General features: G+C 49.5%; 1 protein-coding gene across 2 annotated transcripts in view; it reads left to right on the top strand.

The window, feature by feature from the left end:
• Positions 1-4,310: 4,310 nt before the first annotated feature.
• The window catches only part of MOCS3 (molybdenum cofactor synthesis 3), a 279,116-nt gene continuing 265,404 nt past the window's right edge, over positions 4,311-18,022 (top strand). The window contains exon 1 of one of the 2 annotated variants that reach the window (XM_063917574.1): positions 4,311-4,533. In XM_063917574.1, coding sequence (XP_063773644.1) covers positions 4,321-4,533 — 213 coding nt within the window. In that variant the 5' untranslated portion in view covers positions 4,311-4,320. The remainder of the gene's footprint in view (positions 4,534-18,022) is intronic. The other variant, XM_063917573.1, reaches the window with a different exon arrangement.

The following is an 18,022-nucleotide window of genomic DNA, read 5'->3' as shown; positions in this document are numbered from 1 at the left end:
ACCGTTCTAGCCCCATTGGCCTGTTTCCAGGGCCAGTGTTTACAGTCTCTCCAGCCTTGCGTTCTCTTAACCGCCCAGCAACGTTTTCCCACGGAACAGTCTTACCAGTCTTTACTGAAGGGCGCTGTCGAGGATCTATGGGTTGCTGGGTGGTCATCAGTAGTTCCTCTGCTGCCAAATACCTCTCTACCATGTCCACTAATTGGTCAGCAGTACCCGGGTTTCCATGGCTCACCCACTTGCGCAGGACCATGGGCAAAGATCTCAAGTAGCGGTCCATGACGACTCTTTCCACCATCTGGGGACCAGTTAATGTCTCTGGCTGTAGCCATTTTTTTGTTAGCTGAATAAGGTCGTGCATCTGGGAGCGCGGAGGCTTCTCCATGGCGTACAGCCAACGGTGCACCCGTTGTGCTCGTACTGACAGCGTGACTCCCAGGCGGGTCAGGATCTCAGTCTTTAGTTTATCATAGTCCCGAGCCTCAGCAGGGCTTAAATCAAAGTAAGCTTTTTGGGGCTCACCTGACAGGAAAGGTGCCAGCAGACTGGCCCACTGTGCTTTCGGCCAGTTCTCACGCTCGGCAGTCCTTTCAAACGTGGTCAGATAGGCCTCCACATCATCAGCCTCTGTCATTTTCTGCAGGAAGTGACTGGCCCGTATAGAACTAGAGCTGGTTGGAGCACTGACGGCCACATCTCCAACCCGAGCTGCAAGTCTCTGCACCACTTCTGCTAAGGCCTCTCTATCCTGACGCTGTTGCCTGTAAAGTTCATCAACAACTGCCTGCTGTTGTCTCTTATTTTCCTCCATTGCCACCTGCTGCTGTCTGTTGGCCTCCTGCTGTAGTCTCCAATTTTCCTCCATTGCCACCTGCTGTTGTCTCCTATTTTCCTCCATTGCCACCTGCTGTTGTCGGTTGGCCTCCTGCTGAGCCGCTGTAGCTTGTAGCAAGGCTTTAAGCAGATCCTCCATAACGACAGATTTTTCAGGCGGCTTTGTAGCTGCTTTCACCCAGGACATATATCAAACCCTCAGGGGTGAGTCTCAGTAACTTCACACTGGGCTGTATCTGCATAAACCACCGTTTTCTGCAGGCCTCACAAAGCTGCTGCTTTCACTTATGCGCAGAACGGTGTGCTCGCATTCTCCACCAAGTTGTAACACTGTAGGGGTGCAAGGCGCCTTTTCCTGGGGAATATGGCCGCACGCAGCAGCTGAGGAACAACACAAGTCCAGTTTCTGGTACAACTGACCCCGGCCAGTTTTATTGAAACAGAAAATAAAACAAACCCCAAAATAAAAATACCTTGCCTGTCCGGCACTAACTAAACATAAGATATTCCTAACTGTCACTAAACAAAACACAGAGTTCTTCAGTACATACTGTATAGCTTACTTGCATCAGAAAACGTGTCTCTCACACACAGATCCTCCAGCCTTCCCAGGCAGTCTGCCCATACTAATCAGGTTAGAAGCACTATAACACTCTTACACAGCTGAAACCCTGATTAGCCTTCTGTGAGGCCAAAGACCCGAACTGGGCCCAATGTCTAGAACTCGCCTTATCTCTCTCTCAGAGCCTTTACCCAGCTTTTACAGCAAACTGAAAAGGTTCAGACAAAACAAAAAGCATTTTTCCTAGAAGTTAACATTTTCTAAAACATGTAAGACAAGAACCTGGGACAAATATACCTGCCCTCAAACACTATCCCAGTGTTCTTGTCACAATATATATATAAAACACAGCATGGTCCTAGACCAGAGGTATATATCAGAATACTCGTACAATACAGTATATCCTGTAATAGGTACACTTTTTCTTAACTAACGCTGTCTGTATAAAGACATGGGGAGTCATTCCGAGTTGATCGTAGCTGTGCTAAATTTAGCACAGCTACGATCATTCACACTGACATGCGGGGGGACATGCTAGTCCGCCCCGCATGTCAGTGCCGCCCCCTTCCCCCCCACCGAAGTGCAAAGGTATCCCTAATTGGCGGCTTAACGCCGCCGTCCAGCCCCCTCCCGCACAGCAACCGCCTCTGCCTCAGAGGCGATCGCTAGGCAACGGAATGACCCCCAAGATGACTACTCAAGTGTTTGTAAAGTCACAGCGCTGTATACAGGAGGCTTTACAAAGGAGACCTTGCCCTGCAGTCCCAGAGACTAGCCGCAACTATGCTTATAAGATGACGCCCAGCATCTCAGTAAGGGAGTAAGGTAGAGTGTAAGGCAGCTCCAGGGTGGGAAAAATCTGCAGTAGATTTTGCCCTGGGCCGAGGAGAGGCTACAGGTCAAGCGCCAGCTCCCCTATGCTGGACTTCCACCCCAGGTAGTAGCGAGCCTTATTAAATGGGGCGTTAGTACACCCGACCTGTGCTCTATTGCCCTGGTGGTCTAGTGGAGTCCCTGCTTGGTGACAGCGTGCGCGCCAGCGCCACAATCCGTCTCCCTAGGTCACGGACGGAACACGATTTATTCCCCCTGGGGACCCTCTTACCTCCTCCCCATAGCAGCTATGCGATCCAGGAGAGCGTCTGCGAAAGTGTGCCTAAAGCCGGAGCGTCTACGCCGCAAGTACCCGGGAACAGGCCGCGGGAGTATGAGACGCCGATTGGGAGGTGATGAAGCTACAGTGCTGAAGTGTCACCATGACATACAGCACTGACAGCCTAGTTTTGAAGAAATTTTCTGTCAGAAAAAGCTTTTTCAGGGCTGACCAGTGCAGCCCACCTGTTAAGTGACCTGCTGCTGCAGACACTAACTGAAACTGAGCTCACAGTGCCTGGAGGCGGGGTTATATAGAAGGCCCCAATGCATCCTGGGACAGCCTAATGGTGTGTACACACGGTGAGATTTTTACTTACGATTTTGACTATATAGTCAAAATCGTAAGAAAAGTTAGTGCAGACCGCAAGGTGAAAGTCACCTTGCGATCCCGATGTGATTCCAACGCGCTGTCCCGCGCGGTCAGCATCGCAAGCCTAGATAGACTGTGCAGGCAAGTAAATTTTGACTATCTCATAGAAAAGATAGTAAAAATTGACACTTAGTCAAAATCGTACATAGTCAGTATCGCAAGCACAGTCATTATGTTCTTGCGATACCGACTTAGGGGGTCATTCCGAGTTGATCGTAGCTGTGCTAAATTTAGCACAGCTACGATAATTCACATAGACATGTGGGGGGATGCCCAACACAGGGCTAGTCCGCCCAGCATGTCAGTGCCGGCCCCCCAGCAGAAGTGCAAAGGCATCGCACAGCGGCGATGCCTTTGCACTTCAAGAGTAGCTCCCGACCAGCGCAGCTTTAGCGTGCTGGCCGGGAGCTACTCGTCGCTTCCCGGCCCACAGCTGCTGCGTGTGACGTCACGCAGCCGCCGCCGTCCAGCTCCCTCCCGCCCAGTGACCGCCTCTGCCTCAGAGGCGATCGCTAGGCAACGCCGGCTGCCATGCGCCAGTGCACTGTGGCGCCGGCGCAATTCCGACTCGATCGCTGCACTGCGACAAACTGCAGCGAGCGATCGGGTCGGAATGCCCCCCTTAGTCCCTAGTGAGAATCGGGGTTAGCAAGAATGTCACCATGTGTACACACCTTAAAGCTTTAGCCTGTTGGTGCCTCTGTATTAAGATCCACTCTACACCCCGATGTTTCCCTGTGGAAACCAATTTAACCTGCTGCAGAAATATGTATCTTTAAAGGCCCATACACACTAAACGAGTCCCCACTAACGCCGATATTGGCGGCGGCAGGGACCCGGCATCGGCAAGTGCATACACACTTGCCAACGCCAGCGGGTAAGGAAGCAATGGCGGGGGGTGACGGGGGGAACGGCGCCAACACTGCATCTGCAGCATGGTTGTCGTTAACGAGGACCTCCCTCGTCTGTTCAGACGAGGAAGGGGGTCGTTAATGATGCGCGGGAGCGCACATCGTTAACGACATTGAGCGTACACATTAGAAGAGACTGTAAAAGATCTCGCTCAGATTGGCCCTTCTGAGCGATGTCTTTTATTGTCTCGTTTAGTATGTATGGGGCTTAAGAGGTAGATATCACAATATTCATTTACCAGTCTCTATACCTGATGCTCATTCTGGTGGCAGTGACAACGTTTTTATTTCCCTTGGACTGTTTGTAAACATTATGAAACTTCTATGAAACATTATGAAACATTAGACTAGTTCTCCACAATGACGAACGAAGACCTGTCGTCGTCACATAACATAAGTACAGTAGTTTCAGCCAGGCTATAGAAAACACAACATGATTACACTGCGCACTAGAAATCGTTGAGCAACGTGCAGGCTGGCGGCAGCAGATGGCGCTGTGGAGTAGCAGTCATGCTCCCGGAAGTGTTTCCCTTCACGCTGATGATGCACGTGTGTCTATCAGTATGGACTTCGCAGATATGGATTCAGCTGTCAGGGACGGTCTCAGGGAAGAGATCCGGCGTAAAGATGCCGAGATACAGATGCTAAAAGAACAGCTCGCTGCATCACACCAGCGCAATAAGCAAGAATCAACCGTGCAGGTGATACTGGAAGGATGTGATAACGGCACTGCATACTTCCCAACATGACCCATTACAGGAGATCTACCATTACAGGAGGGACAAATGCTCCGTTTTTGGACTTCCCTCTTGAATTATTTCATAAATTAAGTGGGGAGTTCAGGAACAGAGCATTTTGTGCCTCCTGGAATTTGGAGGAATAAAATTGGGAAGAGTGTAGGCATTTCATTTACATGGATTGGGAAGTATGTAAGGACAGGTGTCACTTGTATGCCCATTCTCAAACCCGCAGTGTTCTGTTTAGATTGGTTTAAAACACTGCAAATTTGCATATTGCAAAACACATTGATTCCGAGTTTGTTGCATCTGATGTTCAGGAATGTAGTGCTGTTCACAGATGTAGTGATTTTTGCTGTATCCAGAGTTATAGTACTGAATGGTTCAGAAACGCAAGAGGTTAACAAGGCGCAGCGGTGTCATGCATGCGTCAAAACACCTAAAAGTTCTGCGCATGCGTCCCATGGTGTGGCTGCACAGGTACGCAGGAGCTACTGAGTTGCATCTCTGGCAGCCAGAATGAGGAATGTATTGGGCAGGAATGTTGATGGCCAGTTACAGGAAGGAAACCATATGTGTTCGTGCCACGGGTGGTTGGCTCTGGGGCTCACGCCTGCAGCCATTCAATAAAACCGCCTCTTCCCCGCACAGTAACTACGGTTAACATACACTCACCCATTAATTGCAGGATGTGTGGTTCACCTGTGTGATAAATCCCAGAAGGTTCCTTTTCGTGCTGCTTTTCCTCACAGCTCATGAGGCTACAAAGATAAGTTCTTTGCAGCGCCCATAATTTGCACTGATAGAATCCAATATTAACCAAGAATATAAAATACAACAGGTCTCTACAGAGAATCTAACGCTCTCACTCCCACAACAAAAATTTCTCTCCCTCTTGCTGTGGAACTCATTACCTTTCAGACTTTTTACCAATCTACATGCCTTCAGAGGAGCTCTTAATGCGCTTTGTTTAAGCCTATCGGACCTCACAGAGCACTACTTTGCTCCTCCAAACTTCCATATAAAATCTCTCCCAGTTCTCCCCTCCTTCTTAGGCCCCTCACTCATAAAACCTTGTTGGCAGGACCCTCTTTCCTAGTTCTCTCCTCCAAGCACTATTCATGACGGGTTGGGTCTGTTTTACAGAGACCGCCGGTCACATAACTACATCCCTTCATGACGACAGTAGCTTTTCTGAACCATTCTGTACACCTACTCTGTGGGTACAGGCGCACTGAGTGTTGTACCATCAATAAGTGCTACAGTCAGGAGTCCCTGCTTGTAGCTATCACAAAAACACTGTTTACCTGTGCTGAGGTTTACTAACAGTTATTACTTTAGTATAGTTTCTGATCATTTTGAGCGATGGCTATACCACCTTCAGAGGTGTGTACAGTATGTAAGTAAATTGTCATGACTGATTTTATTTGTAGCACTAGAGACAGTGCCAGATTAAGGTCCACATGGGCCTGGAGCTGACATTTATGAAGGGCCTATTGTGTGCCCCGGAAGGAGGTGTGACCAGCGCTGCGGTGGTGTAACTAGTGATGTGATATGTGTGGTACAGTATGTCTGTGGTCTAAATAGTGGGTGTGGCCTGTGCCATGAGTGTGGCTATCTCCATGGAAGTCATAGCTAGTGCCTACCTTCAACCACTTAATAGTTAACTATAACAAGAAAAAATGTGTGACCACCATGTAATACAGAGCATTAGTGACCACCATATACAGGGAGCATCACAGTGACCCCCATGTCATAGAGAGAGCTGGAAAGATGGAGAGGTCTAAAGAGGAGCAATGATGAGGCAAAACAGAACAGATGTGTAAAGATTAGAAAAGATGGGGGTAATACAGAGCAGACAGGGAAGAGAGGGCTCCTGGGACACACTTACCAGCACAGACACCACTTGCTTACACACTTACTGACAGACACCACTTACCAACACATACAACCCTTACTAATACAGATTCCACTTACTGACACAAACACACTGCTAGAAAGACAGACAGACAGACACACACACACACACACACACACACACACACACACACACACACACACACCACTGACAGCCTACTGGCAAAACTATTTCACACCAGCAGCTTTGAACACGGGGCACATGAGCGCGCATAACCCATGTTCCTGTGCGATGTGAAAGGTAGCAGGGGCAATATACCAGGTTGAGCGACCCGGTATTTCAACCCTGCTAGCGAGCAGGGTTGAACACGTGTTCAACCCGGCTCGCTGTGCGGTGTGAACGGAAGCCAGGTCAGTGCGACCCGTTTCCCATTCACAGTGTGTGGACGGGCGGCTCTTGGAGATCATGTGATCTCCCAGCACCGTCCACGCCGAGTCACCGCCGACGTCACCAACCCGGCATATTGCCGAGTTGCAGTCTGCGGTGTGAAAAGGGGTATTGAGGCGGGTCGCACAGTGGGAGCTCCTGTGTCAGGCTCCCGGGTGCTACCCGCCTCAGACGGCATGAATGTGGTATTACTGATGCACACATTTAATGACACAAACACCACTTACTGACAGATACCCCTTACAGACACAGACATCACTTATTGGCACATACATACTTAATGACAGACACCCCTTACTGACACAGATACAACTTACTGATACAAATACACAGGCACAAACACCACTTACTGACACAGACACCCCTTACTAATACAGATTCCACTTACTGACACAAATGCTATGATACAGACACACTTACTGATCCCCCTTACTCATACATACACACATACTGACACAAACACATTTACTGACACAAACAGCCCTTACTGACAGATACCACTGACTGACACATACACTCCTTTCTGACACAGACACACTTACTGACACACACTTACTGACACAAACACACTTACATAAACAGACACTCCTTACTGACACAAACACACTTAATGACACAAGCACATTTACTGACATAAATACCCCTTACAGATACCACTTACAGATACCCCTTACTGACACATATTCCACTTACTGATAAACATACTGAGTCACACCTACTAATAGACACACTTACTGACACACATACTGACTCAGACACCACCTACTGACAAACACAACACACACTTACTGACAGATGTTACTTACTGACACAGACAACACAGATAAACTTACTGACACAGACACCATTTAAATATGGGAGAGGAAACCCCCCAGCCTGGTGTGTGCTGCAACTTGACGGGTTTTGAACTCCAGCTCTGCTCTGACATCCATGGAGGCAGGGACAGATTGGGATGGAAAACCAGTCGGGGAAATTTCTGAAGCAGACCTAAATAGGGGGTAGAGCCTATGATGGCATATTTAACTGGATCTAATGGTACATAAGGAGCATGTGGAAGAGTGTAATGACATATAGGCATATGAAGGAGTCTGAAGGCATATTGGCGGCATCTGGATGGTCTGATGGCATATAAAATGTGCTTGGGGGGGGGCAAATTGAGACTTTGCCTTGTGACCCACATACACCCCCCCCCCCCCCCCCCCCCCCACTCCCATCCACTCCAGAACAGCAACCCTCGGAACCAATACCGGATCACACCTTATTATTAGCATTAGCTACTTAACTTCAAACTGTGCTCTCAATCTTCTTTACAGTGCTTTTACAGTGCTGGTGACAGCCCCCTTCCAGCTTCTCTACAATCACATTCCTCCCACTCCAGACCCTCCTCTCCTCCATCACTCTGCTCCATCCCTCACACTACAGCACATCCTCTCCTTCATCCCTCACACTCCAGCACCTCCTCTCCTCCATCACTCTGCTCCATCCCTCACACTCCGGCCCCTAGTCTCCTCCATCACTCTGCTCCTTCCCTCACACTCCGTCACCTCCTCTCCTCCATCACTCTGCTCCATCCCTCACACACCAGCACCTCATCTCCTCCATCACTCTGCTCCATCCCTCACACTCCGGACCCTAGTCTCCTCCATCACTCTGCTCCTTCCCTCACACTCCGTCACCTCCTCTCCTCCATCACTGTGCTCCATCTCTCACACTATGGCCCCTCCTCTCCTCCATCACTCTGCTCCATCCCTCACACTCCGGACCCTAGTCTCCTCCATCACTCTGCTCCTTCCCTCACACTACGGCTCCTCCTCTCCTCCATCACTCTGCTCCTTCCCTCACACTCTGGCACCTACTCTCCTCCATCACTCTGCTCCATCCCTCACACTCCAGCACCTCATCTCCTCCATCACTCTGCTCCATCCCTCACACTCCAGACCCTCCTCTCCTCCATCACTCTGCTCCATCCCTCACACTCCGGACCCTAGTCTCCTCCATCACTCTGCTCCTTCCCTCACACTACGGCTCCTCCTCTCCTCCATCACTCTGCTCCTTCCCTCACACTCTGGCACCTACTCTCCTCCATCACTCTGCTCCATCCCTCACACTCCAGCACCTCATCTCCTCCATCACTCTGCTCCATCCCTCACACTCCAGACCCTCCTCTCCTCCATCACTCTGCTCCATCCCTCACACTCCGGACCCTAGTCTCCTCCATCACTCTGCTCCATCCCTCACACTACGGCTCCTCCTCTCCTCCATCACTCTGCTCCTTCCCTCACACTCTGGCACCTACTCTCCTCCATCACTCTGCTCCATCCCTCACACTCCAGCACCTCATCTCCTCCATCACTCTGCTCCATCCCTCACACTCCAGACCCTCCTCTCCTCCATCACTCTGCTCCATCTCTCATACTCTGGCCCTTCCTCTCCTCCATCACTCTGCTCCATCACTAACACTCCGGCCCTGTCCTCTCTTCCATCACTCTGCTCCATCCATCACACACCGTCACCTCCTCTCCTCCATTACTCTGCAACATCCCTCAAATTCTGGACCGACCTTTCCTTCATCGCCCTCCTTATTTTACAGCCGTGATGCTCAGTAAATGTCAGAGAGAACAGGTCTACAGTGTTGCAGCCGCTCCTCCTCACATTTCCATGCCTGCCCCCACTACCCCTGCAGGCAGCGCAGCCACTGTGAAAAATAAGAGAAATAAGAAAATGGTGCTCCTTGAAAACTATTTTTTCAAAGTCTGCCGGAATGCTAATACTGGTTATTAAATAAGCTCGCTCTGGAAACACAAATTTAATAAATTAACATTGGACTCTCTCTGGTAATTCACTTTTTCTACGCCCAGGCATCTAGAGGTGAGCAGTTTATGACTCTTTGAGCAACAAGTGCTCCCCGTCGTCATACACAACACACACTCCTTGCACTTTGGTGTGTTTTCCTGCTCAATGCAGGCCAAGAAAAATTATTATTAACATTATTACCAGTTATTTATATAGCTCACACATATTCCACAGCGCTTTGCAGAGAGTGTTTGCCCATTCACATCAGTCCCTGCCCCAGTGAAGCTTATAATCTACAGTATGTGCCCTACCACCAGGGACGTGAGGTGAGAAAAATGGCTGAGGAGGCACTGGCTAGTACCAGAGCAGATTTACACACAATAAATGAGCCCAAGGGTTCATGTGGGCACAGATGCAGCAGTATATACATGTGGGCATTATACACAGAAGCAGCAGTATATACATGTGGGCATTATACACAGGTGCAGCAGTATATACATGTGGGCATTATACACAGAAACAGCAGTATATACATGTGGGCATAGGTGATCATTCCGAGTTGATCGCAGCCAGCAACTTTTTGCTGCTGCTGCGATCAACTAGTCCACGCCTATGGGGGAGTGTATTTTAGCTTAGCAGGGCTGCGATCGCTTGTGCAGCCCTGCTAAGCTAAAAAAATTTCAAGCAGAAGTTGACCAGACCTGTACATACTTACCCTGTGCGACAATCCCTGCGATGCTGAAGCCGCCTCTGACGTCAGACATCCGCCCTCCGTTCTGCTGGACACACCTGCGTTTTCCTTACCACTCCCCGAAAACGGCAGCCAACGGTCCGGATCCACCCTGGAACGCCTTCATCCTGTCAATCTTCTTTGCGGTCGGCTCTGCGACCGCTTCCTTCGGTAGATGCGACGTAACCCGGCAACCCCTGTCACTGGGCAATGTCACGCATGCGCACTGCGCCCGCCACGCATGCACATTCCGTACCCGTTCACACCGCAGCGAGAAACCGCTGCATGCGAACAGGTCAGAATGACCCCCATTATACACAGGTGCAGCAGTATATACATGTGGGCATTATACACAGGTGCAGCAGTATATACATGTGGGCATTATACACAGGTGCAGCAGTATATACATGTGGGTGTTATACACAGGCGCAGCAGTATATACATGTGGGCATTATACACAGGTGCAGCAGTATATACATGTGGGCATTATACACAGAAACAGCAGTATATACATGTGGGCATTATACACAGGCACAGCAGTATATACATGTGGGCATTATACACAGGTGCGGCAGTATATACATGTGGGCATTATACACAGGTGCAGCGGTATATACTGTACATGTGGGCATTATACACAGGGGCAGCAGTATATACATGTGGGCATTATACACAGGTGCAGCAGTACATACATGTGGGCATTATACACAGGTGCAGCGGTATATACTGTACATGTGGGCATTATACACAGGGGCAGCAGTATATACATGTGGGCATTATACACAGGTGCAGCAGTATATACATGTGGGCATTATACACAGGTGCAGCGGTATATACTGTACATGTGGGCATTATACACAGGTGCAGCAGTATATACATGTGGGCATACACATTTGCAGCGGTATATACATGTGGGCACTATACACAGGTGCTGCGGTTTATACTGATGGTAATATGTTCTTTTATTCAGTTATGCGACATGCCCCCTTACATATTTAGTTATGATGTCACCTACCCCCTTTATATATGTTTTCTCTATCGTCCTAAGTGGATGCTGGGGTTCCTGAAAGGACCATGGGGAATAGCGGCTCCGCAGGAGACAGGGCACAAAAGTAAAGCTTTTACAGGTCAGGTGGTGTGTACTGGCTCCTCCCCCTATGACCCTCCTCCAGACTCCAGTTAGATTTTTGTGCCCGGCCGAGAAGGGTGCAATTCTAGGTGGCTCTCATAAAGAGCTGCTTAGAGAGTTTAGCTTAGGTTTTTTATTTTACAGTGATTCCTGCTGGCAACAGGATCACTGCAACGAGGGACAGAGGGGAGAAGAAGTGAACTCACCTGCGTGCAGGATGGATTGGCTTCTTGGCTACTGGACATGAAGCTCCAGAGGGACGATCACAGGTACAGCCTGGATGGTCACCGGAGCCACGCCGCCGGCCCCCTCACAGATGCTGAAGCAAGAAGAGGTCCAGAATCGGCGGCTGAAGACTCCTGCAGTCTTCTTAAGGTAGCGCACAGCACTGCAGCTGTGCGCCATTTTCCTCTCAGCACACTTCACACGGCAGTCACTGAGGGTGCAGGGCGCTGGGGGGGGGCGCCCTGGGAGGCAAATGAAAACCTTTAAAAAGGCTAAAAATACCTCACATATAGCCCCAGAGGCTATATGGAGATATTTACCCCTGCCTAAATGTACTAAATAGCGGGAGACGAGCCCGCCGAAAAAGGGGCGGGGCCTATCTCCTCAGCACACGGCGCCATTTTCTGTCACAGCTCCGCTGGTCAGGAAGGCTCCCAGGTCTCTCCCCTGCACTGCACTACAGAAACAGGGTATAACAGAGAGGGGGGGCAAAATAAATGGCAATATATTAATATAAAAGCAGCTATAAGGGAGCACTTAATCATAAGGCTATCCCTGTCATATATAGCGCTTTTTGGTGTGTGCTGGCAGACTCTCCCTCTGTCTCCCCAAAGGGCTAGTGGGTCCTGTCTTCGTATAGAGCATTCCCTGTGTGTCTGCTGTGTGTCGGTACGTGTGTGTCGACATGTATGAGGACGTTATTGGTGTGGAGGCGGAGCAATTGCCAAATATGAGGATGTCACCTCCTAGGGGGTCGACACCAGAATGGATGCCTTTATTTGTGGAATTACGGGATAGCGTCAACTCGCTTAAGCAGTCGTTTGCCGACATGAGGCGGCCGGACACTCAATTAGTGCCTGTCCAGGCGCCTCAAACACCGTCAGGGGCTGTAAAACGCCCCTTGCCTCAGTCGGTCGACACAGACCCAGACACAGGCACTGATTCCGGTGGTGAAGGTGACGAATTAACCGTATTTTCCAGTAGGGCCACACGTTATATGATTTTGGCAATAAAGGAGATGTTACATTTAGCTGATACTACAGGTACCACTAAACAGGGTATTATGTGGGGTGTGAAAAAACTACCAGTAGTTTTTACCGAATCAGAAGAATTAAATGACGTGTGTGTGATGAAGCGTGGGGTGCCCCGATAAAAAACTGCTAATTTCAAAGAAGTTATTGGCTTTATACCCTTTCCCGCCAGAGGTTAGGGAGCGCTGGGAAACACCTCCTAGGGTGGACAAAGCGCTAACACGCTTATCAAAACAAGTGGCGTTACCCTCTCCTGAGACGGCCGCACTTAAAGATCCATCAGATAGGAGGATGGAAAATATCCAAAAAGGTATATACACACATGCAGGTGTTATACTACGACCAGCTATTGCGACTGCCTGGATGTGCAGTGCTGGGGTAGTTTGGTCAGAGTCCCTGATCGAAAATATTGATACCCTGGACAGGGACAATATTTTACTGTCGTTAGAACAAATAAAGGATGCATTTCTTTATATGCGTGATGCACAGAGAGATATCTGCACACTGGCATCACGGGTAAGTGCTATGTCCATTTCGGCCAGAAGAGCTTTATGGACACGACAGTGGACAGGCGATGCGTAGAGGAGTTATTTGGGGTCGGTCTATCGGATTTGGTGGCCACGGCTACGGCCGGGAAATCCACCTTTCTACCTCAAGTCACTCCCCAACAGAAAAAGGCACCGACCTTTCAACCGCAGCCCTTTCGTTCCTTTAAAAATAAGAGAGCAAAGGGCTATTCATATCTGCCACGAGGCAGAGGACGAGGGAAGAGACAGCAACAGGCAGCTCCTTCCCAGGAACAGAAGCCCTCCCCGGCTTCTACAAAAGCCTCAGCATGACGCTGGGGCTTCGCAAGCGGACTCGGGGGCGGTAGGCGGTCGTCTCAAGAATTACAGCGCGCAGTGGGCTCACTCGCAGGTAAATCCCTGGATCCTGCAGATAATATCTCAGGGGTACAGGTTGAAATTAGAGACAGAGCCACCTCGCCGTTTCCTGAAGTCTGCTTTACCAACGTCCCCCTCAGAAAGGGAGACGGTTTTGGAAGCCATTCACAAGCTGTATTCTCAGCAGGTGATAGTCAAGGTACCTCTTCTACAACAAGGGAAGGGGTATTATTCCACTCTTTTTGTGGTACCGAAGCCGGATGGCTCGGTAAGGCCTATTCTAAATCTGAAGTCCTTGAACCTGTACATAAAGAAGTTCAAGTTCAAGATGGAGTCACTCAGAGCAGTGATAGCGAACCTGGAAGAAGGGGACTTTATGGTATCCTTGGACATCAAGGATGCGTATCTCCACGTTCCAATTACCCCTCACACCAGGGGTACCTCAGGTTCGTTGTACAAAACTGTCACTATCAGTTTCAGACGCTGCCGTTTGGTTTGTCCACGGCATCTCGGGTCTTTACAAAGGTAATGGCCGAGATAATATTTCTTCTTCGAAGAAAAGGCGTATTAATTATCCCATAATTGGACGATCTCCTAATAAGGGCAAGGTCCAGAGAACAGCTAGAGATGGGTTTAGCACTATCTCAAGAGGTGCTAAAGCAGCACGGATGGATTCTGAATATTCCAAAATCCCAATTAATGCCGACAACTCGTCTGCTGTTCCTGGGGATGATTCTGGACACAGTTCAGAAAAAGGTTTTTCTTCCCGAAGAAAAAGCCAAGGAGTTATCTGACCTGGTCAGGAACCTCCTAAAACCAGGAAAGGTGTATGTACATCAATGCACAAGAGTCCTGGGAAAAAATGGTATAGTGTTCATTCTAGCACCCTGCACCTTTCAAAATCCATGCAGTTCCTCTTTCCTGCCTGGGGTGTCGCTCTCTGCTGTGATGCTTCTCAGCACACTCTGATCTGCTACTCAGTGCTGTGATTCAGACCTGTGTGTGCTGAGAAGCACCAGAGCAGAGAGCGACACCCCAGGCAGGAAAGAGGAACTGCACAGGATTTGCAAGGTGCAGGGTGCTAGAATGAACACTATGGTAGCTTCTTACGAAGCAATCCCTTTCGGCAGATTCCATGCAAAGGGATCTGTTGGACAAATGGTCAGGGTCGCATCTTCAGATGCACCTGCGGATAACCCTGTCGCCGAGGACAAGGGTATCCCTTCTGTGGTGGTTGCAGGAGGCTCATCTATTGGAGGGCCGCAGATTCGGCATGCAGGATTGGATCCTGGTGACCACGGATGCCAGCCTGAGAGGCTGGGGAGCAGTCACACAGGGAAGAAATTTCCAGGGAGTGTGGTCGAGCCTGAAAAAGTCTCTTCACATAAGCATTCTGGAACTAAGAGCAATCTACAATGCTCTAAGCCAGGCGAAACCTCTGCTTCAAGGAAGACCGGTGTTGATCCAGTCGGACAACATCACGGCAGTCGCCCATGTAAACAGACAGGGCGGCACAAGAAGCAGGAGGGCAATGGCAGAAGCTGCCAGGATCCTTCGCTGGGCGGAGAATCACGTGATAGCACTGTCAGCAGTATTCATCCCGGGCGTGGACAACTGGGAAGCAGACTTCCTCAGCAGACACGACCTTCACCCGGGAGAGTGGGGACTTCATCCAGAAGTTTTCCACATGCTATTAAACCGTTGGGTAAAACCAATGGTGGACATGATGGCGTCTCGCCTCAACAAAACACTGGACAGGTATTGCGCCAGGTCAAGAGATCCGCAGGCAATAGCTGTGGACGCGCTGGTAACACATTGGGTGTACCAGTCGGTATAGGTGTTTCCTCCTCTGCCTCTCATACCAAAGGTATTGAGGATTATACGGCAAAGAGGAGTAAGACTAGTGGCTCCGGATTGGCCAAGAAGGACTTGGTACCCGGAACTTCAAGAGATGGTCACGGACGATCCGTGGCCTCTACTTCTGAGAAGGGACCTGCTTCAGCAGGGTCCTTGTCTTTTTCAAGACTTACCGCGGCTGCGTTTGACGGCATGGCGTTTGAATGCCAGATCCTAAAAGGAAAAGGCATTCCAGAAGAAGTCATTCCTACCTTGATAAAGGCAAGAAAGGAAGTCACCGCGAAGCATTATCGCCGTATTTGGCGAAAATATGTTGCGTGGTGCGAGCAGCGGAGTGCTCCGATGGAGGAATTTCAACTGGGTCGCTTTCCTACATTTCCTGCAATCAGGATTGTCTATGGGTCTCAAATTGGGATCTATTAAGGTTCAAATTTCGGCCCTATCAATATTCTTCCAAAAAGAATTGGCCTCAGTCCCTGAGGTCCAGATTTTTATCAAAGGAGTACTGCATATACAGCCTCCTGTGGTGCCTAAGGTGGCACCGTGGGATCTAAATGTAGTTTTAGATTTCCTCAAATCCAATTGGTTTGAACCACTAAAGAATGTGGATTTGAAATATCTCACATGGAAAGTGACTATGTTACTGGCCCTGGCTTCGGCCGGGAGAGTATCTGAACTGGCGGCTTTGTCTTATAAAAGCCCTTATTTAATTTTCCATTCGACATAGGGCAGAGCTGCGGACGCGTCCGCATTTTCTCCCTAAGGTGGTATCAGCGTTTCACCTGAACCAGCCTATTGTAGTGCCTGCGGCTACAGACGACTTGAAGGACTCCAAGTTGTTGGACGTTGTCAGAGCCTTAAAAATATACATTTAAAGGACGGCTGGAGTCAGAAAATCTGACTCGCTGTTTATACTGTATGCACCCAACAAGTTGGGTGCACCTGCTTCTAAGCAGTCGATTGCTCGTTGGATTTGTAACAAAATTCAACTTGTACATTCTGTGGCAGGCCTGCCACAGCCTAAATCTGTTAAGGCCCATTCCGCAAGGAAGGTGGGCTCATCTTGGGCGGCTGCCCGAGGGGTCTCGGCATTACAACTCTGCCGAGCAGCTACGTGGTCAGGGGAGAACACGTTTGTAAATTTTTACAAATTTGATACCCTGGCAAAGGAGGACCTGGAGTTCTCTCATTCGGTGCTGCAGAGTCATCCGCACTCTCCCGCCCGTTTGGGAGCTTTGGTATAATCCCCATGGTCCTTTCAGGAACCCCAGCATCCACTTAGGACGATAGAGAAAATAAGAATTTACTTACCGATAATTCTATTTCTCGGAGTCCGTAGTGGATGCTGGGCGCCCATCCCAAGTGCGGATTATCTGCAATACTTGTACATAGTTATTGTTAACTAATTCGGGTTATTGTTTAGGAAGCCATCTTTCAGAGGCTCCTCTGTTATCATACTGTTAACTGGGTTTAGATCACAAGTTGTACGGTGTGATTGGTGTGGCTGGTATGAGTCTTACCCGGGATTCAAAATCCTCCCTTATTGTGTACGCTCGTCCGGGCACAGTACCTAACTGGAGTCTGGAGGAGGGTCATAGGGGGAGGAGCCAGTACACACCACCTGACCTGTAAAAGCTTTACTTTTGTGCCCTGTCTCCTGCGGAGCCGCTATTCCCCATGGTCCTTTCAGGAACCCCAGCATCCACTACGGACTCCGAGAAATAGAATTATCGGTAAGTAAATTCTTATTATTTACGTTGTACCTATATCCTCTCTTTTATATTTAAGTTGTGCCTCCTGATCCCCTTTAATTTGAACTTTTGGCCCTGTTCCTCCTTACATGTGTATGTACCGTATGCCCACTAACCACCCCCCTTATATATTTCTATGACATGAGCTGCCTGTCCCCCCCCCTCCCCCCCCTTTTATAATATAATTAAGCTATGCTCCCATTCCTCTTACTTAATAAATGTATGTATTGTAGTGAACTAATGTATTGACATCGTGACCACTGCAGCACCTACCTTGCTCTTCTACTGAGTTTGTGCTGCTCCATACAAGACAGTGTAACATCGGATGCGGGGGCGGAGCTTCGGGCCGGGATGGGGGCGGGGCCTCGGACGGACCCGGGGGCGGAGCCTCGGGCACATTCAGACAGTGGCAGCTAGTTTTGGATATGTAAGCCCACGGGTGGTTGGGACTTCAGCCGGCCGGTTCGGGGTGGATGTGACTGGGCGGCAAGGAGGTGAGTGTGCTGCTGCTGCTGCTGATGATGACAGGATTATTTTTTTCCTGTCATCACTGGCAGCACTGCAGGGAGCTCTGTGGGCCTATTTTCAATGGGGGGCCTGGAGCTGCAGCTCCATCCGCCCCATTGTTAATCCGGCCCTGACTAGAGATGTGGCTGCCATCTAGAGCCTGTCCCCTGTATAGAAAAGTTTGGGAGTGACCAGAGCAGGGTGAATTTTTATACACATACATTTTTATATATGTATGTTG

This window comes from Pseudophryne corroboree, chromosome 4, assembly GCF_028390025.1.
Source record: "Pseudophryne corroboree isolate aPseCor3 chromosome 4, aPseCor3.hap2, whole genome shotgun sequence".
In the NCBI taxonomy this organism is placed as follows: domain Eukaryota; kingdom Metazoa; phylum Chordata; class Amphibia; order Anura; family Myobatrachidae; genus Pseudophryne; species Pseudophryne corroboree.
This window is presented reverse-complemented; position numbering and strand designations above follow the sequence as displayed.